This window comes from Enhydra lutris, unplaced genomic scaffold (genome assembly GCF_002288905.1).
Source record: "Enhydra lutris kenyoni isolate GAN:26980312 unplaced genomic scaffold, ASM228890v2 scaffoldscaffold3, whole genome shotgun sequence".
NCBI classification, from domain to species: domain Eukaryota; kingdom Metazoa; phylum Chordata; class Mammalia; order Carnivora; family Mustelidae; genus Enhydra; species Enhydra lutris.
The window spans coordinates 27731807-27757336 of NW_019154087.1; the positions used below are offsets into that span (position 1 = coordinate 27731807).

Genomic DNA, 25530 nt, shown 5'->3' on the forward strand with positions numbered 1-25530 from the left:
CATTTATGCAATGCATAGTACAATTACATGCTTATGATACTTGTAGCATAGCACAACAGTAGTTGAAGTGATAAAGACAGATTTTATTCAAGAACTGCTGCAGTAGAGGAGAAGGGACCTCAGTGTAGGACTGGGCTCAGTTCCAAATACATCATGGACAAGTGGGGATTTATAGCCATGGAGCAGGTGGGGGTCCGTGAATGGAAAATTACTATGGGGAAACATCATGGGTGGGTGGGAGGGATTTGGGTTGAGCAAACTTAATAGGATTCTTGCTGAAGGCTGGCCAGGGTGATCAGATATGAAAGATGGAGGATTCTCTGTAAAATAACTTAGCAAGATTCTTGCTAAAACCGGACAATGCAGGCCCTATAAGGATGGATGCAAGACTAAGGCTTCATGGGCTTAGAGGAACCTGACGAAATTTAGTCAAGTTCAGCGCCTTTATCATTATCCACACTGTGTAATTTCTTTTCTTTCTTTCCTTTTTTTTTAAAAAAGATTTTATTTATTTATTTGACACAGAGCTAGAGGGCACAAGTAGGCAGAGCAGCAGGGAGTGGAAGAGGGAGAAGCAATCTCTCCGCTGAGCAGGGAACCCAATGCAGGCTCTAACCCAGAACTCTGGGGTCATGACTTGAGCCTAAGGCAGTTGCTTCACCAACTGACCCACCCAGGCTTCCCACGCTGGGTAATTTCAAATCTTGCCTGACTCTTTGGCATTTATCACAAGGAGATTTTTAACTCTACAGAATGTTGGAGGAGGAAGTGGCCCTTATCATTCAACCCTGCCCCATCCCCTCCCTGTATTAGCATTTCCACAAAGATATGTCTGGGAAAGACGCAAAAACAGCAAAACAAAACAAAAATTTCTGGCTAGTCAGAATTAGTGAGGAAAAAGGAGTAGGAGAAGTAGAAGAAGTGCATGGAACTCTTTGGTTAAATGATTTCTTTCTTTTTTTTTTTTTTTTTTTAAAGATTTTATTTATTTATTTGACAGAAAGAGACCACAAGTAGACAGAGAGGCAGGCAGAGAGAGAGAGAGAGAGGGAAGCAGGCTCCCTGCTGAGCAGAGAGCCCGATGCTGGACTCGATCCCAGGACCCTGAGACCATGACCTGAGCCGAAGGCAGCAGCTTAACCCACTGAGCCACCCAGGCGCCCCAGATGATTTCAAATATAATCTGAGATCACGTGTATGATATGAATCTCAACCCCCTTACCTCTACTCATTCCTTACTTTGGCACTTCTTCTATAGAAGACCCATTTGAGATTTAAGATCACCTTAATGTGGCAAGAGACTCAAGGAGTTTAAGTCAGACCCTGAGAAATATCTTTAAGACGTCAACCCACTGAATATTAGGGTGTCGGCTTGCTGGAGTTTGCCTCTAGGAGCACAAAGCTCAAAGGACCGCAGCAAACAGCAGGGTGGTACTCTTGAGAATAGGGGTGTTGTAAAAACAAATGGATGGAAAGAAAAAAGCTCAGTCCATAAATGTAAAGCACACGGTAAAAAAGCTCAGGGGGTTTTATGAAGACCTACTATTCAGGCTCATCATCCTCCCCTTGTGGCTCCTGCTGGTTTCATAATTTATTCCTTGTTTGTTTTGGAGCCGAAGGGGTGTGTTTGACAGGATGTGTGACCTTCCTCAACGGTTCCACTGGTTTTGTTGTCACCTCAGTGTTCCGGCACTGGGCTCTTATCCTGTTTGTCCTTGCCCTGGGAAACACCGCCCTTTCTTAGACAACTGCTCTCTTTGTTGCCGGTTCAACTGTGTTAAATCAAAGCATTATGGAAATTGAGATTGTAAAGCTAACTAGGCAGCTGCGTAAAGCTATGGGCATCCTACTTGCTGGCCGATAGCAAAATATTTTAGATAAATCAGTTCCGCCATTAACTGAGTTTTGCCACACTGCTAGGATTCTGTGAATATTCTCTCCTCATTCTAGGCAAGGTGTAGAGGGTTTTTTTTTTTTTTTTTGTTTTGTTTTGTTTTTATTTTTAGTTTTTATTTAAATTCCAGCAGTTTCACGTGTGTGTTTAGTGATTTGGCACTTCCGGGCAATTACCGGGTGCTCATCCCGATAAGTGCACTCCTTAATCCCCATCCCCTATTTCCCCCATCCATCCACCCACCTCCTCTCTGGTTGCCATCAGTTTGTTTGTTCTCCATAGTTAAGAGTCTCTTTCTCAGTTAGGCGAGGCCTAGAGTTTTGTCATGTCTCCACCTCCTTGTTCTTTCTGGAGATGGAGCAGTTGTCAGTGTCCAGATGTTATTATCCACGACGACCTGTCCAGCCAAAATTTCTACATAGATGCTGCACAGATCTTCAAGACTCCAATAAGCTATTTTCCAGTACTGATTGTATGTTCCTTTGGCTACACGATTTTTCCCCCCAGCTGTATGGAGGAGAGTGTCTTTAATGATGTGTGATGCAAATTAAAACGTTTTTGAGGGCAGTGATTTTCAAACTCTTCACTGCCAATTATAGTAAAAAAATGAATTTTACATTGTGATCCAGGAGTTGTGTGCTTGCTGTCTAACTGGAGCAAGTCTTACTATGTAACACTCTTGTGAGGTGTGGTGGCGCTCTGTAGTTTCTATTATATTTTTAGCTCCTTAAAAAATGCTGGCTGTGACATAGTAAGTGGATTTCTTGACCCACTAATGAGTCACCATCTGAGTTTGAAAAGAACTGCTTAAAACAGTTTCAAGTTTTAGGAAGTCTTAGGATGCTAATTCTGAGAACACTTTGGAAATTATCTATGGGCACCTTCCCATTTTCATCCTAGTTTAGAGTTGGAGGAACTTTAAGTCCAAGTAGGTTAAGACTTCCTTGTCGGGGAACAGTACCATTTGATGTTTATGCTACTATACCCATTTATTCCTGGAATCATGCTGTGGGCAGTTTGACCACATGGACTCTAATGTTTGAGTCTAGCCATTATGCTCCTGGGCGGCTTCATTGTGACAAAGAAATTTTTCCCACTTTCCTTCCTCCAGTTGAGCTATTTTCTCCTTCCATTAGCTTATTATCCCCCTAGTTGGCCAAGGCCAAAGGGAAGACTGTTAACAGACCATTGAGAGTGGTGTCTCCTCTTCTACAGATGACACACATCTATCCTTGTCATAAATCCAAACCCATTGTCATGGCTTGGACAAGAAATAGCTTTAGGCACATACTTAGGCATTAAAAAAACAAAGAGAGATGTCTAAATGTGAACTTTCTTTAAGCATTTGCAATTTTATTTCGACACCTTCACACATCTTGGTGTATTGGATGTTTTTTCATCTTAGTAATCAGTAGTAAGTGATCTCTTTTTACCAGCATCTTACATTTTTAGTTTCATTGTTTCTGTTGTGAAGGGAATCGCAGAGCTTCATGGTCAAACAGTTAACACCAACTTTTGAGTTCTCAAATGCCATGCATAGAGTGTCAGTCAGCTCTTGCTGCCATAACAGAATATCATCAACTGGATAGCTTAAACGATGGAAATTAGTGTTCTCACGGTTTTGGACGCAGGAAGTCCAAATCGAGGGCTCAGAAGGGTCAATGTCTGTCTGGTAAAGGGTGTGTCTTTGGATTGCAAATGGCTGCCTTCTAGCTGTCTGCCATGGTGGAGAGAAAGGGCAGGCAAGCTCTTTGGTGTCTTTTCTTATAAAACCACTAATCTAGTTGGACTAGGACACCACTCTTATTACTTCATCTAACCCTAATTATTTCCCAAAGGCCCCAACTTTAAGTATCATTATATTAAGAGTTAGGGCTTCAATATATGAATTTTGGGGGAGAATGTAGTCCAGTCTGTAGCACAAAGCCAAGTAAGATCTTAGTGGGGTTTAAATATTGGCTGAAGCATGCAAAGAACTTTTCTGAATTGTACTTATTAAAGATAGACTCTTCTATTTGAGTGAATGGATATTTTTCACAGTCTGTAACTCTTAATGATTATTAACCACTGTAACACATTCAATTTCTTTTATATTCTTATAATGTAAGTATATGGATGATATGTTGTTTATAGTTAAAATATGCCCAAGAATAAAATGATACCTTTAAAAAGTGATTTTCATAAAGATTTTTTTCCTAAAAATTTTATTAATAGTTAATGAATTTCTAAGCAGCCTGGTACTATTTTCAAAACCTTGTATAAGGAGAAAAGCTACCCACTGTCATTGAGAACAATACATATTTTAGCAATTAACCATATGTGCTGAAGACATACTTTAAAACAAATATTTTAAGTTGGAATTATTGTTGCTGTCTAGAAGCATGGACGAATTTCTTAATTAAGAAGCTGTAAGGGAGCCAGGTGTTTGTCTACAAGAAATGTTGCAGAGAGTTACTCTAGTAGCCTACACAAAAGATCCAGTCCAAAGACAAAGAGAGAGGAGAGATTGAGAATATAGAATCTTCTTAAAGCTTTTGATTTGAAAGCTATTGGTCAACTTTTAATGTTTGTAAAGTGCTTGGGAACTCCCAACCCAGTTCTTACCTTTTTGGGAGCCATAGGTAGACTATTGATCAAGAAGGACTTTTTGTTTTTTGGGTTTTTTCTTTTCTTTTTTTTTGTATTTTTTCTTGTTTCTAGGTTATAGAAGTAAGGACTGTTTTAAAATTTTAGGGTATAGAGTTAGTGCTGTGGATCTAAATGAAATATTCTCTGTCTCTTTAAAGTATGTTTGCTGGCATGCTTTTACTATGTTAACACATACATGTTTACTTTGTTTATCCTGTTTCAGTGCCTATCAGCTGAAGAGATCTTTTCCCTTCATGGCTTTTCAAACGCGACTCAGATAAGTAGCTCTAACTTCTCTGTCATCTGTCCAGCAGTCTTACAGCAATTAAACTTTCATCCTTGTGAGGATCGGCCCAAACACAAAACCAAACCAAATATTTCAGAAGGTATGTTGTAAGTTTTTCTCCTGTTTGTTTGAAAAGTCTATAGGCTGGTCTGAAATTGAATTAACTTCTTTCTTTGCTTTATTGCCTTTAATTAATCTACGTGAAGCTCCTTCTTAAAATACTTATATTCTGAAAGTATTTAGAGTAAGAATAATTAGAACTCATTTAAACTTCATGAACTGTGCTCTTCTATTTGTGGAGTCAAAATTATACTTGGTACTGCTTAAAAATTTTGTAAAATGCAATATTTGACTTTATTCTATTATTTATTTACCTATTTATTTATTTACTTATTTATTTTTAGAGAGAGAGAGAGTGTATGGGATGGGGAAGGGACTGGAGGGGAGGGAGAGAGAATCTTAAGCAGGCTCCATGCTCATCCCACAGCCAATGTGGGGCTTGATCTCACAATGCGAGATCATGACCTGAACCAAAGTCAAGAGTCAGACACTGAACTGACTGAGCCACCCACATGCCCCCCCAATTCCTGATTTTAAATAAAACATGCTTTATACTGCTCATGTTGAATTGACATTAACTATTTGGCTCATAATTGATCAATTTCCATTACCTGTGCTTATCATATTATTTAAAAGCTTGTCAATTTATCTATAATTTTCAGTAAAGGGATAGGGAATAGCATGGTTCTAGATTAAATATTAAGGTACTGAGTTATTACTGCTTTAATTTTTGTAAATGAAAGAAAAAGGCAGTGACTATTTTAAGTGCCTCTTACAGTATTGCCATAGATGTATTTCAAAGAATAACCTGCTGCAAAGAAATTTTAAAATATAAGAAAACAAGTGTGTGCTTACTATATGGTTGACACACTTAAACATGTAGAAGAATCCTTTTTTTTTTAAAGAATTCTTTTGCAGGGGCACCTGGGTGGCTCAGTGGGTTAAAGCCTCTGCCTTCGGCTCAGGTCATGATCCCAGGGTCCTGGGATCAAGCCCTGCATCGGGCTCTGTGCTCGGCAGGAAGCCTGCTTCCCTTCCTCTCTCTCTGCCTGCCTTTCTGCCTACTTGTGGTTCTCTGTCTGTCAAATAAATAAATAAAATCTTAAAAAAAAAAGAATTCTTTTGCAAGTGAAATAAATCATTTATTTGCCATCTATGTGCAGTTTCTTGGTATCCTCAAATTGTTAACCTGACCCACATGGGCAATTTAGTTCTCATTTTTTTGTACATTATTCATTCAGTCGGTGCTTATTGAATGACATGCCAAGCACTGTCCTGGGCATTGGGGATTCAATAGTCAACAAGAAAAATTCCCTGCCCTTTTAGGACTTAGCATATAATGGAGAAGAGAAATAATAAGTGTTTATAAAACAACCATAAATAATATAATTTCAGGATGATAACTGCTAAAATAAAGTAGGTAAGGAATAGAAGGAAATAGTGGGCAAATGTGATTTTTGACAGGAGGCCTTTCTGATGAGATTGTTTTCAAGCAGAGTCCTGACTGAGGGGAGGGAGAGGACCAAGGTGAGATCTTCTCTGGGAAAAGAACATTCTCGGTCAAGGGAATGGTCAGCATAAGCTTGGGAATGAGTTTTGTGTCTGTAAGGAACAGCTAGAAAGCGTGTGCGTCTGGAACATGGTAAGCAGGAGGGAGAATAGAAGGAAATGATTGCTGGGGCCTAGTAGGGTACAGTAAGTACCCTTAGTGATGGCCTGTGAAGCCACTGGTCTGAGTGAGCACATCTGACCTGAGTATAAAGGACTGTAGAAGAGAGAAGTGATGGAGAAGAAAAGGGACACCTCAACAAAGGAAGTTCTTAGTCTACTGACTTTTGGATTCCTTTGTGTATATATGAATACTTTGATCTCTCTCTTACAACAATGATGAAAATATTGATAATAGCCAACTTATGTAGGACTTAATACATGGTGGATACTGTTCCAGATACTTGACCTATCTTAACTCATTTTACCGTCATATAGCTCTATGGCGTAGGAACTGCTGTCCCCATTTTACAACCAAGGAAACTTAGGTCCAGAGAGTTCCAAGTCGTTCGCTCAGGAATATACAACTTGTACATGATAAAGTCTGGTTCAAAACCAACTGTCTCAGCTTTAAGATCCACATCCTCTTTTATAGTTTATTTACAAACACGAAGAACGGAAGGCCCCAGACATACTTTATTAATATAGTTGGCAATTTTATGACTAACAATAATTTCACAACTAATTGTTAAAGGAAATATTTTTCTAGATTACATACTAAATAGGAATATGTTTGTATCTCTACAAGTTTGTTTAATATGATTTGCATTTTATATTTAAAAGTAAATTCAGAAAATGTTTTACGTATCAACATTTAATAGTGTATAACCTATGAAAAGCATAGGTTCTGAAGCCAGCCTACCTGGGCCCAAATCCCAGCTATGTTGGGCACATGACTATGTCTTTATACCTCTGTTTCCTTTTCTTTCTTTTTTTTTTTTTACAGTTAAAGTAGTAGATCTGTTTTTTTTTTTTAATTTATTTTCAGCATAACAGTATTCATTGTTTTTTTGCACCACACCCAGTGCTCCATGCAATCCATGCCCTCTCTAATACCCACCACCTGGTTCCCCCAACCTCCCACCCCCCCACCTCTTCAAACCCTTCAGATTGTTTTTCAGAGTCCATAGTCTTTCATTGTTCACCTCCCCTTCCAATTTCCCCCAAATGCCTTCTCCCAATTTTTCTTATTTGAAACAGTATCTTTATCATAAAGTTACTATAATGATTAATAACTTAATATTTGTAAAGTGTGTAGAATATAGTATAGCATGTAGTTAGGCCCTATATATACGTCTGTTAAATAAAATGTATCTACCACGTACATAATTCTGGACGTAGGAGATGAAGCTTCAGAAAAAACAAGTCCTCTACTCTGTGCAGCTTAGTGACTGACATTCAGAAATGTTTTTAACCTTAATTCCAGGTTTCCTTTATCTTAGGAACTGGGAGGGTAGGATCAGAGAACTGGGAAGCAGGAAGTGAGAGCACTCCAGGGTCAACACTGCAAAGTCATAAAATGGAAAATCAATAGTTCTAAGTTACAAGATTAGACAGGCACCAAATATTTGGACAGAGACCCAATAAGGACAGAAATTCCTCTTAGGGTACACATTATCTTAGGAACTGAAATGCGGCTGGGGTGGGTGGGACAGGTTAGGAGAAAAGACAGAAAAATTTCTGGAGAATTAGTAATAATGAGTACTTCACCTGGTGAAGTACTCATTATTACTAATCTAAGATGTTTAATTTGACACTACATTGCCTTTATTTGGTGTACGCTTTTGTTTTATTTTAAAATGTGCGGTTGTGTGTGCAGCTGTGTTGAGCAATTTATTCAATATCTCTGTGCCTCAGTTGTCTCATCTGTCATATGGAGATAATTATAGTACGTTCCTCCTAGAATTGTTGGGGGTATCAAATGAGTTAAATTATGAAAATATCTGGAATAGTGCCTGGCACAGAGAAGGAAGACTATGTTTTCCCTCTTCTTAGACATGTGTTCATAGGTTCACTCCATTTCCTGCTCCCTATGTAAGCCTCTTCTTTTCCTACAAATAAATTATTATTTTTTTTTTTAAAGATTTTATTTATTTGACAGAGAGAGATCACAAGTAGACAGAGAGGCAGGCAGAGAGAGAGGGAGGGAAGCAGACTCCCCGCCGAGCAGAGAGCCCGATGCGGGACTCGATCCCAGGACCCTGAGATCATGACCTGAGCCGAAGGCAGCGGCTTAACCCACTGAGCCACCCAGGCGCCCCCAAATAAATTATTTTTTAAGTAAGGAAAGGCACTGGATTCTTGAGGTAACTGTTCACTTAATATAGAGCCAATCCTGAGTTCATTCAAAGACAAGAAAAACCAAAGTAAAACTAATTCAAAGGAGTCATGATATAAAGATTTTATAAACATGGTATGTGGTCTAATTACCTTTAACCAAAGAGCCATGGGAAGCCTGAGGAGTGAGGGACAGCTGCCTGGAGGAGCTGGGAAAGCCCTAGAGAAGATGTCTTGGAGTCGACTTAGAGAAACACCTGTGAGTTTCTCAGGCAAGGAAGATAGAAAGATGTTTTCAGATAAAGAATCACAAGAAAGGTAATTCTGTACTTGGAAAGCATTGTTAGCTTATGTTAGCATAAAGGCCATGTTGAGAGGTGTATAAATAACACTGGAAAAGTTGTGTGGGAGTCTGTTTATGAACAGCAGTCTCGAACAGGGACATGAGATGATCCAAGTTGTGTTTCAGGATAGTGAGTCTGGTTGGTGGCCATGTCATGTAGGGAGAGAAGACTGTCTTAATGCTTCAGAAGAGGGAGTGAGCGCTGATGAGGACCTGAGCTCAAGGCATTGGCAAGGAGGACGGAGAAGCCGGAGTGAGATGTGTCTCAAGCAAAACTGATAGGATTTGGTCGTCAGTCATCTATGCGATTGACTGGTGTGGGTGAGATACTGAAATTGATTGTAACGTCTCTGCTCTCTGCGGAGGTCCCAGATTTCTAAGGGGAAGGCGATGTGTTTCATACGTGTATGCGATTTTGATTCAGTCTGGTACTGAGAAGCTTCTTTGTGTTTTTATTTCAGTTTCAGCATTACATATCCTGTCTACTTAATGAGATTATAAATATTTGTTGAATGAATGAGTGCATGTAGGCTAGTGAAGGGACAGAAGGCTATTCATGTTAAAGGAAGCTACACATCGCTATACCATGGAGGGAGAGGTGGGATTGCGAGTTTTCTTGAAGGGGAGAGTGTAGGGGAGTAGATAGTATTGTTTTAGGTGATAAGGTAGTAAACGGGAATGAGGGGGACCTGCCTAGTTCCAATGAGATGACTTTGCAGGGCCTGGTCAGCGGTCTGGAACTGATAGGAAAGCATCTGGGGAAGATAAAGTCATGGTCAGTGCTGTGATGATTGTCGTGGAAACAGGAATGTTTACTCTCTGTTCATTTTATTTGATATGCAGCATAGACAACCTGTATTGCTTTGTGTGCATATGTGCCTACACTTTTCCCAGTTCTCCAAGCAGAAGATCTAGGCTCCTCGTTGGCAGGAACCATGGTTACGTCTATCTGTGTGGCTCCATAAGCATTTGCTAAGGTTGTTTATTTGTAGATAGAGTCCCTTGAACTAAAATAATGGTGAGCAACCTTATAGTCATGAAGCACAATATAAAATATCTGCAGTTTCGCTGAGTCCCTTGGTTTTTTTAAAAACTAGAATATCTCTATGGGAGTAATGAAGCATATTGCTCATGTATGTCAGCCCTAGAGCCAGACTGCCTGGGTTCAAAATCCAGCTTTCTGTCTGCATGGCTTGGGCATCTCACTGGAGCTCCGTATGCTTTGGTTTCCTCAACTGTATGGGGAAGGAGATAATAGTCCTTACCTCACAGAGTTTTGTGAGGGTCAAATTCATGAATACATGTCAGTTTCCTTTCTTTCTTTCTTTCTTTCTTTCTTTCTTTCTTTCTTTCTTTCTTTCCTTCCTTCTTTCTCTCTTTCAAGATTTTATTTGACAGAGTGAGAATGAGAGAGAGCACAAGCAGGGGGAGCAGCAGGCAGAGGGAGAGAGAGAAGCCGACTCCCCGCTGAGCAGGGAACCCAAGGCAGGGCTCCATCCCAGGACCCCGGGATCATGACAAGAGCAGAAGGCCTAACCGACGGAGCCACCCAGGTGTCCCTACATGTCAGTTTCTCAGCATGTATCTGGCAGTGGCAAATACTCATCAGCATTAGGTGTTGCTACAGTACTCCACCAAGAGTGTCGTAAGGAAAGGGGCCTAACATTTAAAAATGTTTTCTGGGCATTTTAAAGAAGCGAGAGGGCAGAGGTAGCTTCCTCATCTTTCACGCTGTCCTTCATGCACAGCGGGTGGGGCATAGGTAAAGCCACGTTGCGCGGTTCCAGGGCCTGCACTGCCGACCGCAGATGTCCTGGGTATGCTTCGCTTGCACTCCCATTGTGTCCTTTAAACCAACCCCCACCTCCAGGATAATTGGGGAAACGGAGGTCACACACGCCAGAGCTTAGGATAGATGTAGAGCTTAGGATACCATTCATTCATTTCATTGTAAGCAATATTAAGCACCTATTGGGTATACCAGACCTTACAGGACAGAGAGTCAAAAGACTTGTCACCCCCTTCTGTCATCAGAGTCCTCATTGCACAGGATATTTTCGCCCTGATCTGGGAGAGTTGGTCAACACAAGCTACTCCCTGGTTCCCACATGCTCCCCTCCTGAGTGCTCACCGCGTGGGGCTGAGTCCAAGTCCTGGGGGCCGAGGTGCTGCCTTCCCAAGGAAGTGCACTCCACAGGATCCTGCAGACCAGTGATTATGACAAGTGCAGTGTCCGCAACTCTGGTCACCTTGAAGCTAACTCCTACCCACCCATCTCCACCCCTACCCTCCATCCATCACTTTGTACTTTTCCCCTGAAACTCACACCGCCTCTATATTCCTCTGAAAGACTGAGTTTTAAACGAGGCTTTGAGCTACAGATGAAAGTAGGTGACTTGGAGCCTCTGGGGTTTAGGTGGTTTGTCACCATTCCAGATGTCTTCCACATTTCCTGCAAGCTAGAAAATTCTTTGAGCCTTTGAGTGGTTTAGGGCTGATGACAGTATAAGCAGTATTACTATTAATATTTATTATTCTGCATTTATGTTTACAGTTTTCTGCATAAATTTTGTTGAGAAGATCTTGTTATTTTAAAGAAGATCTGTTTCAAGCTTTTAAAGAAAAAGTTGTTTCAGGCTTCTTGTACAGTAAGACTTCATTTGGCTTCATTGCTCTGATTAATTTCTGCTCTTTACTTCTGATCTACAGTTTGGGGATATGGATTCCTGTCAGTGACAATTATTAATCTGGCATCTCTCCTCGGATTGATTTTGACTCCACTGCTAAAGAAATCTTACTTCCCTAAGGTTTTGACCTTTTTCGTGGGTCTGGCTATTGGGACTCTATTTTCAAATGCCATTTTCCAGCTTATTCCAGAGGTAAGGATCTTGGCTGTTTGTTTCTGTGAATAATTGTTCCTTTTAGATGTTTTAGCACTTTGTACATTTTAAGGCTCCATAATTCTCACAGCATTTTATGGTCTGGTTGATAGTGTTGAAGAAGAGAGAGCTGAATCACAGCAGATGAAAAAGCTTGTCTCAAGCTACAGGGGATATCGGTGTCAGAGATAAAATTAATATTCTAGGAGGCCAGCCACCAGGACGTGCCCAGACAGCTCTGGGACACCTCTGAGGGCCTGAAACTTTATTTTGTCTTGCATTTGGCAACCTTAATTTTTCTACATACTTTTATTATTTATTTATTTTTTGAAGAGCCTGCAATGTCAGATTTATTGAAGAGATACCACAAAGTGTCCTCAGACATTCATTGTAGCTTTTATTTAAGTTTGTGTGTCTTGTCTGGTAGGAAAACCTGGGCTCTTCATAATTTCAAACCTAGCTCTTGCCCCGTGTCCTTTAAACGGTAGATTATTTCATTCTCATGGGTATGTGTGGGTGTGAAAGAAATCTTTTCTTCATTTTTGGGCCCAGCCCTTGAGTTCTTTATCTCTTTAGGGCCAACCAGGATCCTCTGGGTTTAAAAGGATCTCTCTTGGCAAAACAGTAATCCAAATGGCTTGTCATATTTGCTTTAAAAATTTGAATCTGGATATAATGGACAAGTATATTACTTTAAGAGAAAATGGATTATCAGTGTCTCATTTTTCTTTATTACTCATATCTAATATTATCTATAAAGGTGGGAATCGGTGCTTCTCCTTTATTATGAAAAGCTTTCTCTTTCAAGGTAAATATTGCTGAAGGTAGGAAACTATCTTATAGTCGGGAAACTATAAGATACTCTGGGGGTTTGAGTAATAGAACTTCTTCTGGTTATAAGACTCCTGTATGATCTCTTACAGTTTGGTTACTTAAGTTTCAGAGGTTTTTTTTTGTGATTTTGGTGGTTAAATTCCCTATATTACCTGATCTGAACATGGGCTTAGAACTTTGATGAAAATTGTATACTGAAAGTTGTATTGTTTTCCAGAAATCAGGTTAAATTACTTGTTTTACCTGATTTTTTTTTTTTTTTCCTCTCTCAGGCATTTGGATTCAATCCCAAAAGTGACAACTATGTTGAGAAGGCAGTTGCTGTGTTTGGTGGATTTTACTTGCTTTTCTTTTTTGAAAGAGTGCTTAAGATGTTATTAAAGACATATGGTCAGGTAAATAGACTTTATTGAAAATGTTTGTTGACCCCTTAAAGTTACTTTATATAGCTTTATAGGCAAATAAGGCAAGAATTTTATTCTTTTTTTTTTTTTTTTTTTTTTTTTTGAGAAAGAGAGAAGGCATGAGCAGAGGGGAGAGGCAGAAAGAGAGAGAGAGAGAGAGAGAGAATCTCAAGCAGGCTCCATGCCCAGTGCAGAGCCTGCCACAGGGCTCTATCTCACAACCCTGAGATCATAGCTTGACCTGAAATCAAGAGTCAGATGCTTAACTGACTGAGCCACCCTGGTGCCTCGAAAATTTTATTCTTATAATTACGTGAACAGCTCAGTTATTAGACTTGTGAATGTGAGGAGAAAGAAAAGAGTCAGTATATTCATAAATATAAGAGAAACGATTCACAGTGTAGAATTTGGAATAAGTACCAATAATAATGTCAAGAAAAATGTGCACAATCTGTGTTCATTTGTGTTCATCAAAATAAGAAGGCATATATACCCTAACATGAGAAAACATAACATAATAAATGAAGATACATTTGTAAGTCTAAAAAGATTATATATTGAATAGATGTGTGAATTTTCTCTTACAAATAAAAAGCACTAAACTCTCTACTTTGTGTGAGCCATCATTTTTTATTCTTATAACCTCCTCTTGCTTTTTAAATTTTTTTATGTAGAATCACACTCACTTTAGAAATGATGACTTTGGTCCTTCTCATGAGAAAACTCATCAACCTAAAACATTACCTGCCATCAATGGTGTGACGTGTTATGCAAATCCAGCTGTCACAGAGCCTAATGGACATATCCATTTTGATAACGTCAGCGTGGTATCTCTACAGGTATGGTGATTCCATTTTTTTCTTTGCTATATTGCATCCTTTATAAAATCTGAAGACTTCTGTGAATGTAGCCAAATCAGTATTTTACACACTTAAATGTGTCTGACTTATTTTTGTGTATGAGGGATCTGTGGAATGTTAGTCTGTAATTCTTTTTCTAATTTTCCTCCATATATTTACCCTGAACAAGTGAGTTAAGTAAGAAATGGAGGGTTACTGGATCTGAGACTTTATTATTCTCTAAGATTATTTAAGTATATGTATGAGTTACTTAGATTTATACAGTGATATGTAGCAAACTTAATCAGAGCATTTCTCTTATTTTGCAATTCTTTCAAGATCCCAAACCAAAGAATCCCTTTGAGTAATTTTGAAACTGCAAGAAAAAAAAAGATTTATAACCTATTAAAATTGTGTTCATTAATTAATTGATTTAGAATTTGTACCTCCATCTTCTAAATAATGTTAATAGGTATCATTTCTTTCTTTTTTCTTTTTTTTTTTTAAGATTTTATTTGTTTATTTGACAGAGATCACAAGTAGGCAGAGAGGCAGGCAGAGAGAGAGGAAGGGAAGCAGGCTCTTCGCTGAGCAGAGAGCCCGATGTGGGGCTGGATCCCAAGACCCTGGGAACAAGACCTGAGCCGAAGGCAGAGGCTTTAACCCACTGAGCTACCCAGGTGCCCCAATAGGTATCATTTCTTGAGTGAATATTATATGCCAGGTAGTATGGAAGGCACTTAATTGTTTTATTTCTTTTACTTTTAATTTTTTTAAAAAAGATTTTATTTATTTATTTGACATAGAGAGAGAGAGAGAGAGAGCATGTACAAGTGGGGGAGAGCAGCAGAGGGAGAAGCACCTCCCCACTGAGCAAGGAGCCTCGACTCGGGGCTTGATCCCCGGACCTTGGGATCATGACCTGAGCCCAAGGCAGACACTTAACCTACTGAGGCACCCGGGTGCCCCTCTTGTTTATTTTTTATAACAGTTATTCAAAATAGTTTATTTTCAGGGGCGCCTGGGTGGCTCAGTGGGTTAAAGCCTCTGCCTTTGGCTCAGGTCATGATCTCAGGGTCCTGGGATCCAGCCCCGCATCGGGATTTCTGCTCGGCAGGGAGCCTGCTTCCTCCTCTCTCTCTCTGCCTGCCTCTCTGCCTCCTTGTGATCTCTCTCTCTCTGTCAAATAAATAAATAAAATCTTTAAAAAAAATAGTTTATTTTCTACATATTAGAACTATTTTGGTTTCAAGTGCTGGATATCAAACCCAAATTATGTATGCAGAAAGGAGACTTTATTGGAAAGATAGTAGGATGTCTCATGGAACAGCCAGGCATAGGAATAGCAAGAACTTAGGAACCATTAGAACCATTAGAACTCCTTGTCTTCCTCTTCCCTATAGCTTACAGTAATTCTTCTTTCGGTGTGCACTGGCTCCTTCCATATGTGGGAAATAGCCACTAGCAACCCCGAGGTTTACGTCTTGCAGTTTCAGTCACTAGAAGGAAACTGACCAGACTCTTTCAGTCCCAAGTCCAGAATTCCTGGCAAGTGTCTCCTTGGTCGGGCTTGAATTAGAAGTCCATTTCTAGACTAATCTAGAGGGTTGTGCCCTTGTACGGGTGCAAGGGCATATGGATGGAGTAGAGGAGCAGATATGGAAAAGGGTGCTATGTGACAGTATCATTGGTGCTCACAACAATTCTCATTTGACAGACCAGGGAAGTGGAAGTTCAGATGTTAAAAAAGTTCCGAGGGTCCTCAGTTGGTAAACAGTAGAGCCGTAAGATATAAAGTTAAACACAACATAAAAAAGAAATACTGAAAACAAAATCAAGGAAAGCCAGCTAAGAAAAAATAAAAAGTAGAAAAAAAGGTATCTGGAAGAGGTTATTATGGCAAATGACCTGAGTTTCCTTCTGGAAAGAAAACATCATCAGTCATATATTTTGCCCCACCTGATTAAGGAAAATCTCGTGTGTTTGAAGAGGCATTTTTGTATTAGCACTGAGCTAAGAGAGGAAATTATTTCATGCAATGTAATGAATGATACTTTCAGCCAAGATTTTGCAAAGTGAAAATGTTCAAATAGATAATTTCTTACAATAATTATAGATAACATTTATTAATGCTCAGGGACTCTGCCTGGAATTTTAAATGAATGATCTGCTTGGACCCTCATCATAGCCTAGGAGATAAGTACTGTCATAATTCGGAGATTGTAGCTTAGAGGTTAAATAACAAACCCAGGGACAAGTAGCTCCTACATGGCAAAGCTTGGATCAGGACCAAGGTCATCTGATACTGAAGCCTACATGCTTGCATACCTTGCTGGATTGTCTTCTTTAGGTCATTGCTCTACTGGAATCAAGATGATGACATTAACTCTTAACCTAATAACTATGAATTTTTTGTAAGGAAAGGAGATAATTTGGCCTGAGGCTTTTGCTTTCTGAAGACAAATTGAACTGCTCAAAAGTTCGATTTTAGTTTTAAAGTTTTTGGGCTCCTCCTGATTTATAATTTACTATTGCCAGAAGACATGTTTGTAGTAAATATAAACACCATGACAAGAATGGGATCCTACACATGATCCTGTTTCACGTAATTTAGAAATATCAATTGAAAAGTTATTCTTACTCTACTTCTGGAAGTAAAGCTAGTACACAGTCTTTTATTCATTTATCCAATAACCATTTATTGAGTACCTGCTCACTGACCTAGGCTCTGGGGATTCAGAAGCACATGAATTCTTGTAAAACTTACAGTTTATTTAATGGACAATATAGAAAAGGGTAAAACTAGAAAATACCATATAACAATATGTACTTTGATGTAAATAAAATAAGGTGATGTGGGGGGTCCCTGGGTGGCTTGTTTGTTAAGTGTCTGCCTTTGGCTTGGGTCACAGTCCTGGGGTCTTGGGATTGAGCCCCATATTGGGCTCCCTGCTCAATAGGAGGTCTGCTTCTCTTTCTCTCCCTCTGCCTCTCCCTCTACTCAGGCTCACACTCTCTCTGTCTTTCTCTCTCTCTGAAATAAATAAATGGAATCTTTTAAAAAAAATGGTGATGTGGGAGTGATATGTGGGAGCTTCCTTGATCAAGAAAGATCCCTACAGAGATCAGCAGAGAATTAGATAATGAGGAAGAAGAGCCAGCGATGCAGCTATCTCAGAAAAGAATGTTCTAAAATCTTCGAGACTAACCAAATGGGCTATATACATACAAGGACGCTAGAAGCTAAATGGCTTCGGACTTCCTGACATCAACGCTGGAGACGAATGGCACAATTCTGTCAATATTGAATAGAAATGACTGTGGAGGGTGACAGGGTGGCTCAGTCAGTTAAGCATCCGACTTTTGATTTCCGCTCAGGTCATGATCTTAGGGCCCTGAGATGGATCCCTATGTTAGGCTCTGTGCTCAGCGTGGAGTCTGCTTAAGATTCTCCCTTTCCCTCTGTCTGTCCCCACCCTGCTTGTGATCTCTGTCCCTCTAAATAAATCAGTCAATAAATAAAATCCTAAAAAAAAAAGAATCAACTGTGAAATTATAAACAGTAGTAAGCTATAAATCTAGTGAGAGAGTGTAATGAAGCTAGGATTCTGGAAATACACTTCTAGGAATGGGAAGTCCAACTGAAGGCAGAGAAGTTGTGTTCCAGGATGACAACCATGCACCAGGCCTTCAAATGAACCGTACAAATAGCCCTGACACTAATTTCTTAAGGGGTCTACTCTGGCTCTTTTGGTTGAAGGCATAGTCTTAAATGAAGAGAGGCTTAAACTGAGTAATGTACCATTATTTTCAGTCTTCTCTTTATATCGCATTAAAAAAAATTGAAAGAAGTAGAATTTAAGAAATGCCGTAAAGTTTTAGATATTGCATTAATAGACAGTAGATAGTGTAATATAAATGACAGTGATTTCAATAATAAAATTAAGATACTCTCTAATATTTTATATAATAAAAATAATTAACCTAGATGCTCCATTGTGAGACTTGAACAGGATATGGAAGATTCATGGTTCATGTCTAAGTTCAAGTATTGCCTTAAGAATTTTGTTGATGATTCTTGTTGCTCCTGCTTCAACACAGTCAAGTTTTTTCAAATTGAAAATAATAAGAAACTAAGAGCAAGTTAAGAAAAGTAGTCTAATTTGACATTCTATTAATAGAATGCATATTATCTGACAGTCTAGATGACAATAGCACGATTTTTGATTTTACTGGAATATAGGAAGAACAAAAGAATTACAGAATAATTAAAATCCATGACTTAGGGATATCTGTACTGGTATTTATTCCAAACAATTTTGGTCCATCATTGAATACTCAGATATGCAATAATACTTAACTTTAGTTGCCTTTGGTATTTTGTTTGTGTTCAGTCATATAAAAACCATAGCTTTACGCATTTTAAAAAAATGTATTGCCATGGAAGGGTATCTATGACCTTTTAAGAGGATCGGAGAGAATTTATTCAACAGTTTTTTAGTTTGATTATAACTTTTACATACTTAGACAAATTAGTGAGACTTCCTTAATAGCCTTGTTCCAGACCCTGTAGATGCACAATCCATGGGACTCGTAGGAGTGTGTGTGTGGGGAGAGGGGGAGAGATGTGCACGCGTGCACGTGTGTGTGCACACGCGCATGCGCACAGGCCCACAGGTGCCTGTATGCCGGAACATGCGTATTTCCAGGACAACCTGGGAGTCACAGGGGAATAAAAGAAAGCTGTTATGAGGGAAGAAGGGGAGCACAGTTACTCAGTTACTGCCAGAAGGTCATGTTTCACAGCTCAGCTTGTGACACTTGCTTTGTTCTTCTCCCTCTCTGACGATTGTACAACCCTGTAGAGGAGTCATTTCAGTATCTATGCAACCAAATGGGTCTTGTCGGCGTGAATCTACAGCTTTAGAAGGACTGGATTTTTATTAGGTGTTGATTGCTTAGGCAGAGGTGGTACTCTGGAGAATGGTAGTTTTCTAGGCCACTAGGGGGACCATCTGGCTTATTTCTCCTGTAGTCTGTAATCAGTCTTTTTCTAAAGGAAACCTTTTGTGCTTTTCTTTAGGAATCAGTGTCAATAAATATAAAGTGTTAGGCATCACTTTTTTTCCTAATAGAAGAGACATTAATATCAGCTATTTTTAGAAGTTAACTGTTGTATCTTTTATCTTTAAAACGGAGGTGCAGGGAAGTGGAATTCAGCTGTAAAATGTGGCTATGTTAGGGAGACTTCCTTTGTCAACAACTGACACGAAATGATACTCTCCAAATATGGAGAGAATATTTTTGAGTTGCTTGGATCTCCATGAGAGTCTAATAGCTGTTAAATACATTTAATTTATTCCTCAAACATTTATTGAGCACCTAGTGTGTTCTTGGCACTCTTCTAAGTACTGGTACATAACAGTGGGATAGAACAGACAGATTTTGTGTGCTTTCATAACAAGTGAAATATTACACTGAATGTGGAAAGCATTCTTTTTAAAGTATGAGGTAGAAAAAACAAAAAAAACTAATCAGGAAACCCATATGTGTGGGGCTTGTCCATTGGTCTTTTCTCTCAGGTGGTTGGTTTTTCTCTGCTCTTGCCTGGAGGTGGCAAGGGTGGTGAGCCTTCCTGGCTGCCTGTGTTGGGAGTGGGGTGGGAGCAGAGAGGAATGGGGCACTGTGGAGTTTTGACTTAATACCCTGTCTTCAGCTCCACATCTCATTGCAGACTTCAGTTTGCCTTATGTCCTTGAAGTGAAAGTCTCTCTGGTTCAGTATTCTCAAAGGGTGAATCTCCAGTCATGTGGGGTGTTTGCCTTGCTGCATTGTCTTGGGAGCAAAGAGCTGGGGTTCTGATTGCTTCTTAATAAACTTACAATGAATTGTCTTATTTTCAGTTTCATGCTTCACCAGTCACTTTCCGAGGTACTTGGTGCCTCCATTTCCTATACTTCTCTGAAGTTCTGCGCCCCACATCACTTTGTTTCTTGTTGACTTTTTTTCTCATAGGAAGTCAGTTCGACTGCATCCTCCACTTTTCATTTTCTAAAATAAATATCTCCATGTTGTCATATAATCTCTCATTCTTTCTGTCCCATGACATGATGACTCCTTTATTTATTTATTTTAAGGAGTTTCGGGAGGGGCTACAGATAAATATATATGTCCAGTCTGCTGTATTTCTTTCCTTCTTTTTTTTTTGCCTCACTTATCTATTTATTTATTTTTTCAGTGTTCCAAGATTCATTGTTTATGCACCACACCCCAGTGCTCCATGCAATACATGCCCTCCTTAATACCCACCACCAGGTTCACTCAACCCCCCACCCCTCTCCCCTCCAAAACCCTCAGTTTGTTTCTCAGAGTCCACAGTTTCTCATGGTTTGTCTACCCCTCTGATTTCCCCCAACTCACTTCTCCTCTCCATCTCCCAGTGTCCTCTGTGTTATTCCTTATGCTCCACAAGTAAGTGAAACCATATGGTAATTGACTCTCTCTGCTTGACTTATTCCACTCAGCATAATCTCCTCCAGTCCTGTCCATGTTGATAACAACTCTGCTGTATTTCACCAAAAAGCTATTTGCTGTTTAAAATCACAGTAGTTAATAAAATAGAAATCGGTTACTTTCCTGTACGTGGTTATATTAGCCATTAGTTAAAACTGAAAACTACGTAAGTAATAAAATGATATGAGAGATTATTTTCATTGATTTTGATCGACTGGTGTTTATGAAAAAGCTGGTTTAGTGGTAGGCACGTGATGCCCCTAGACTGTGGTGAAGGAGAATTCTGGGTAGGGCTGGGCTGTCAGTGGAATTTGCTCTGGATCCGGCTCAACACTTCTTGCCCCATGTGCCATTTTACCTGGCTCTAGTATTTGTGTTGGAAACGTCCCAAAAGCTGATACCTGAATCCTCTCTGGATTTAGCCCACACTTCACCAGTATTAACTCTACTTTTATGCATCTCTAGTGAATCTTTGGAAATTTTTAAGAATCTCTCTTCTAAAATCTTTTCATTACTCTGCAAAATTCCCACTCTTACCTTTGCTTCCTTTAGTGAGATGGAGGTCTTTCTTTGGAATCTGCGACCTTTGCTGTCTCACCTCCTCTTTTATGTCCTGAAAACTGCTCTGTTTCCTCATCTGCTCTCCACCTCTTCATTGTATCAGGACCTGTATTCTTTATCTTTTCTTAAGGCCAGTTCCTCCATATGTGTTCATCTTTCCCACAGCTTCTTCCTGTTTCCGTTGACCTTTCCTGAATCTCTCCTTCTCTCCATGTCCACAAACATGCTTGAGTCTTTTCTACCTTAACGTATTCTTCTTTTCCTGACTCTGCTTCTCCCCAAGATTTCCCAACCTTACTCCTTCCCTACACTCTCCAGCTTCTTGAAAGACTAGTTAATACTGAAGACTCTGTGTCAGACATTTTCTTCAGTGCTTCACAAATAGTAACTCATTTACTCCTTACAGTAACAGCCTTGTGACATAAGTATGGTAATTATCTCCATGTTAATGATGTGGAAAATGATGTACAGGGAAGTTACATAACTTGAACAAGGTCACACACATACCAAGTTAGGGTTTAAACCTAGACATCCTGATTCATGGACCCATCTGGTTAACCCTTACTCTGTGCTACTCTATTATTTCCGTCTGTGAGCTAGTCTTCATGTGCACCCTCCTCTTTTTCATCATTTCCTCAAGTATTTAATCATGTATAAAAAAATCAGTACTCTTTAACTAAAATTTCCCTTTGGGGTGATACAAGTGATTTTTCTAGACAGTACACTATATTCTTTTTTTTTTTTTTTAAAGATTTTATTTATTTGACACAGAGAGAGAGACAGCGAGAGAAAGAACATAAACAGTGGGAGTGGGAGAGGGAGAAGCAGGCCTCCTGGTGAGCAGGAAGCCCAATGCCAGGCTCGATCCCAGGACTCTGGGATCATGCCCTAAGCCGAAGGCAGATGCTTAACGACTGAGCCACCCAGGCACCCCAACAGTGTGCTATATTCTTAACACTCATTCTCATTCTTTTTGAGACGTTCCTGTAGTTTAGTACATATTTGAGTACTTATTGTTGACTGAATGCTAGGAATATAAAGGCAGATTTTTCACTGGAAGCCATTCCCTCCGTTTTGGAATTGCTCATTAGGTAGTGTCTGTGATGCTGTACTAACCTTCTCCTGCCATTTTAGCTATTACTTTTCTGGTGTTTTCTCTCTATCTCCTTTTCCTTGCAGGGCAGCTAAATGTGGAGGAGGAAGAAAGGGTTTTGCAGTTACATGGGCCAGTGTTCACATCTCAGCAGTAAAATGTTCATTGTATGATACAGGGAAAATCAGTTCATGTCTCTGGCCTTTGTTTGCTCTTCTGTTAAATGATGAGCAAAAATCTTTATGCTAATAAATTTTTATGCAAATTGAATAATTTGTTACAGGTTAACTGTGTACCAGTGTCTGGCACGCCATATGCATGTGATAAGTACATTATTTCTCTTCTCCTGTTTGTCATTTTTTTGGTTTGTTTTTGTTTTGTTTTGTTTTGCTTTGTTAATTCCTTTTTTGTTAACTTACAATGTATTATTTGCCCCAGGGGTACAGGTCTGTGAATTGTCAGGTTTGCACACTTCATAGCACTCACCATAGTACATACCCTCCCCAATGTCCATAACCCCACCATCCTCTCCATACCTCCTCCCCCTGGCAACCCTCAGTTTGTTTTGTGAGATTAAGAGTCTCTTATGGTTTGTCTCCCTCCAGATCCCATCCTTTTCATTTTTTTCCTTCCCTACCCCTCAGAACCCCCACTCAGCCTCTCAAATTCCTCATATCAGGGAGATCACATGATAATTGTCTTTCTCTGATTGACTTATATTGCTCAGCGTAATACCCTCTAGTTCTTTCCATGTCGTTGCAAATGGCAAGATTTCATTTCTTTTTGATGGTTGCATAGTATTCCATTGTGTGTGTGTGTGTGTGTACACTATATATATAATAAAGAAGAATATTATATACACTATATATGTAATAAAGAAGAATATATATATACACTATATATGTAATAGAGAAGAATATATATATACCATATATAAACACACACACACACGCACGCACGCACGCACACACACGCACACCACATCTTCTTTATCCATGCATCTGTTGATGGACATCTAGGTTCTTTCCATAGTTTGGCTGTTGTGGACATTGCTGCTATAAACATTCTGGGTCACATGCCCCTTCGGATCACTACATTTGTATCTTTAGGGTAAATACCCAGTAGTGTAATTGCTGAATCATAGGGTAGCTCTATTTTCAACATTTTGAGGAACCTCCGTGCTGTTTTCCAGAGTGGTTTCACCAGCTTGCATTCCCACCAACAGTATAGGAGGGTTCCCCTATCTCCACATCCTCACCAGCATCTGTCGTTTCCTGACTTGTTAATTTGAGCCATTCTGACTGGTGTGAGGTGGTATCTCATTGTGGTTTTGATTTGTATTTCCCTGATGCCGAGTGATATGGAGCACTTTTTCATGTGTCTGTTGGCCATCTGGATGTCTTCTTTGCAGAAATGTCTGTTCATGTCTTCTGCCCATTTCTTGATTGGATTATTTGTTCTTTGGGTGTTGAGTTTGCTAAGTTCTTTATAGATTTTGGACACTAGCCCTTTATCCGATATGTCATCTGCAAATATCTTCTCCCATTCTGTCAGTTGTCTTTTGGTTTTGTTAACTGTTTCCTTTGCTGTGCAAAAGCTTTTGATCTTGATAAAATCCCAATAGTCCATTTTTGCCCTTGCTTTCCTTGCCTTTGGCGATGTTCCTAGGAAGATGTTGCTGCGGCTGAGGTCGAAGAGGTTGCTGCCTGTGTTCTCCTCAAGGATATGGACGGATTCCTTTCTCACATTGAGGTCCTTCATCCATTTTGAGTCTGTTTTCATGTGTGGTGTAAGGAAATGGTCCAATTTCATTTTTCTGCATGTGGCTGTCCAATTTTCCCAACACCATTTGTTGAAGAGGCTGTCTTTTTTCCATTGGACATTTTTTCCTGCTTTGTCGAAGATTAGTTGACCATAGAGTTGAGGGTCTATTTCTGGGCTCTCTATTCTGTTCCATTGATCTATGTGTCTGTTTTTGTGGCAGTACCATACTTTCTTGATGATGACAGCTTTGTAATAGAGCTTGAAGTCTGGAATTGTGATGCCACCAACTTTGGCTTTCTTTTTCAACATTCCTCTGGCTATTTGAGGTCTTTTCTGGTTTCATATAAATTTAAGGATTATTTGTTCCATTTCTTTGGGGAAAAAAAAGGATGGTATTTTGATAGGGATTGCATTAAACGTGTAGATGGCTTTAGGGTAGCATAGACATTTTCCACAATATTTTTTCTTCCAATCCATGAGCATGGAACGTTTTTCCATTTCTTTGTGTCTTCCTCCATTTCTTTCATGAGTATTGTATAGTTTTCTGAGTACAGATTCTTTGCCTCTTTGGTTAGGTTTATTCCTAGGTATCTTATGGTTTGGGGTGCAATTGTAACTGGGATCAACTCTTTAATTTCTCTTTCTTCGGTCTTGTTGTTGGTGTATAGAAATGCAACTGATTTCTGTGCATTGATTTTATATCCTGACACTTTACTGAATTTCTGTACAAGTTCTAGCAGATTTGGAGTGGAGTCTTTTGGGTTTTCCACAAAGTATCATATCATGTGTAACAAGTGATAGTTTGACTTCTTCTTTGCTGATTTGGACGCCTTTAATTTCTTTCTGTTGTCTCATTGCTGAGGCTAGGACTTCTAGTACTGTGTTGAATAGCAGTGGTGATAATGGACATCCCTGCTGTGTTCCTGACCTTAGTGGAAAAGCTCTCAGTTTTTCTCCATTGAGTGTTATTTGGTGTGGGTTTTTCATAGATTGCTTTGATGGTATTGAGGTATGTACACTCTATCCCTACACTTTGAAGAGTTTTGATCAAGAAAGGATGCTGTACTTTGTCAAATGCTTTATCAGCATCTATTGAGAGAATCCTATGGTCCTTGTTCTTTCTTTTATTAATATATTGCATCACATTAATTGATTTGCGGATGTTGAATCAACCTAGCAGCCCTGGAATAAATCCCACTTGGTCATGGTGAATAATCCTTTTAATGTACTGTTGGATCCTATTGGCTAGTATTTTGGTGAGAATTTTCACATCTGTGTTCATCAAGGATATTGGTCTGTAATTCTCTTTTTTGAGGGGGTGTTTGTCTGGTTTTGGGATCAAGGTAATGCTGGCCTCATAAAATGAGTTTGGAAGTTTTCCTTCCATTTCTATTTTTTGGAACAGTTTCAGGAGAATAGGTATTAATTCTTCTTGAAATGTTTGGTAGAATTCCCCTGGGAAGCCATCTGGCCCTGGGCTCTTGTTTGTTGGGAGATTTTTGATGACTGCTTCCATCTCCTTACTGGTTATGGGTCTGTTCAGGTTTTCTGTTTCTTCCTGGTTCAGTTGTGGTAGTTTATATGTCTCTAGGAATGCATCCATTTCT

The 25530-nt window shown here is 39.4% G+C and overlaps 1 protein-coding gene across 2 annotated transcripts in view; it reads left to right on the forward strand.

The window, feature by feature from the left end:
- Positions 1-25530, forward strand: part of LOC111156218 (solute carrier family 39 member 8) — an 84660-nt gene that overhangs the window by 18679 nt on the left and 40451 nt on the right. For both annotated transcript variants that reach the window (XM_022516962.1, XM_022516970.1), the window contains exons 2-5: positions 4746-4908; positions 11746-11915; positions 13022-13144; positions 13828-13992. In XM_022516962.1, coding sequence (XP_022372670.1) covers positions 4746-4908; positions 11746-11915; positions 13022-13144; positions 13828-13992 — 621 coding nt within the window. The remainder of the gene's footprint in view (positions 1-4745; positions 4909-11745; positions 11916-13021; positions 13145-13827; positions 13993-25530) is intronic.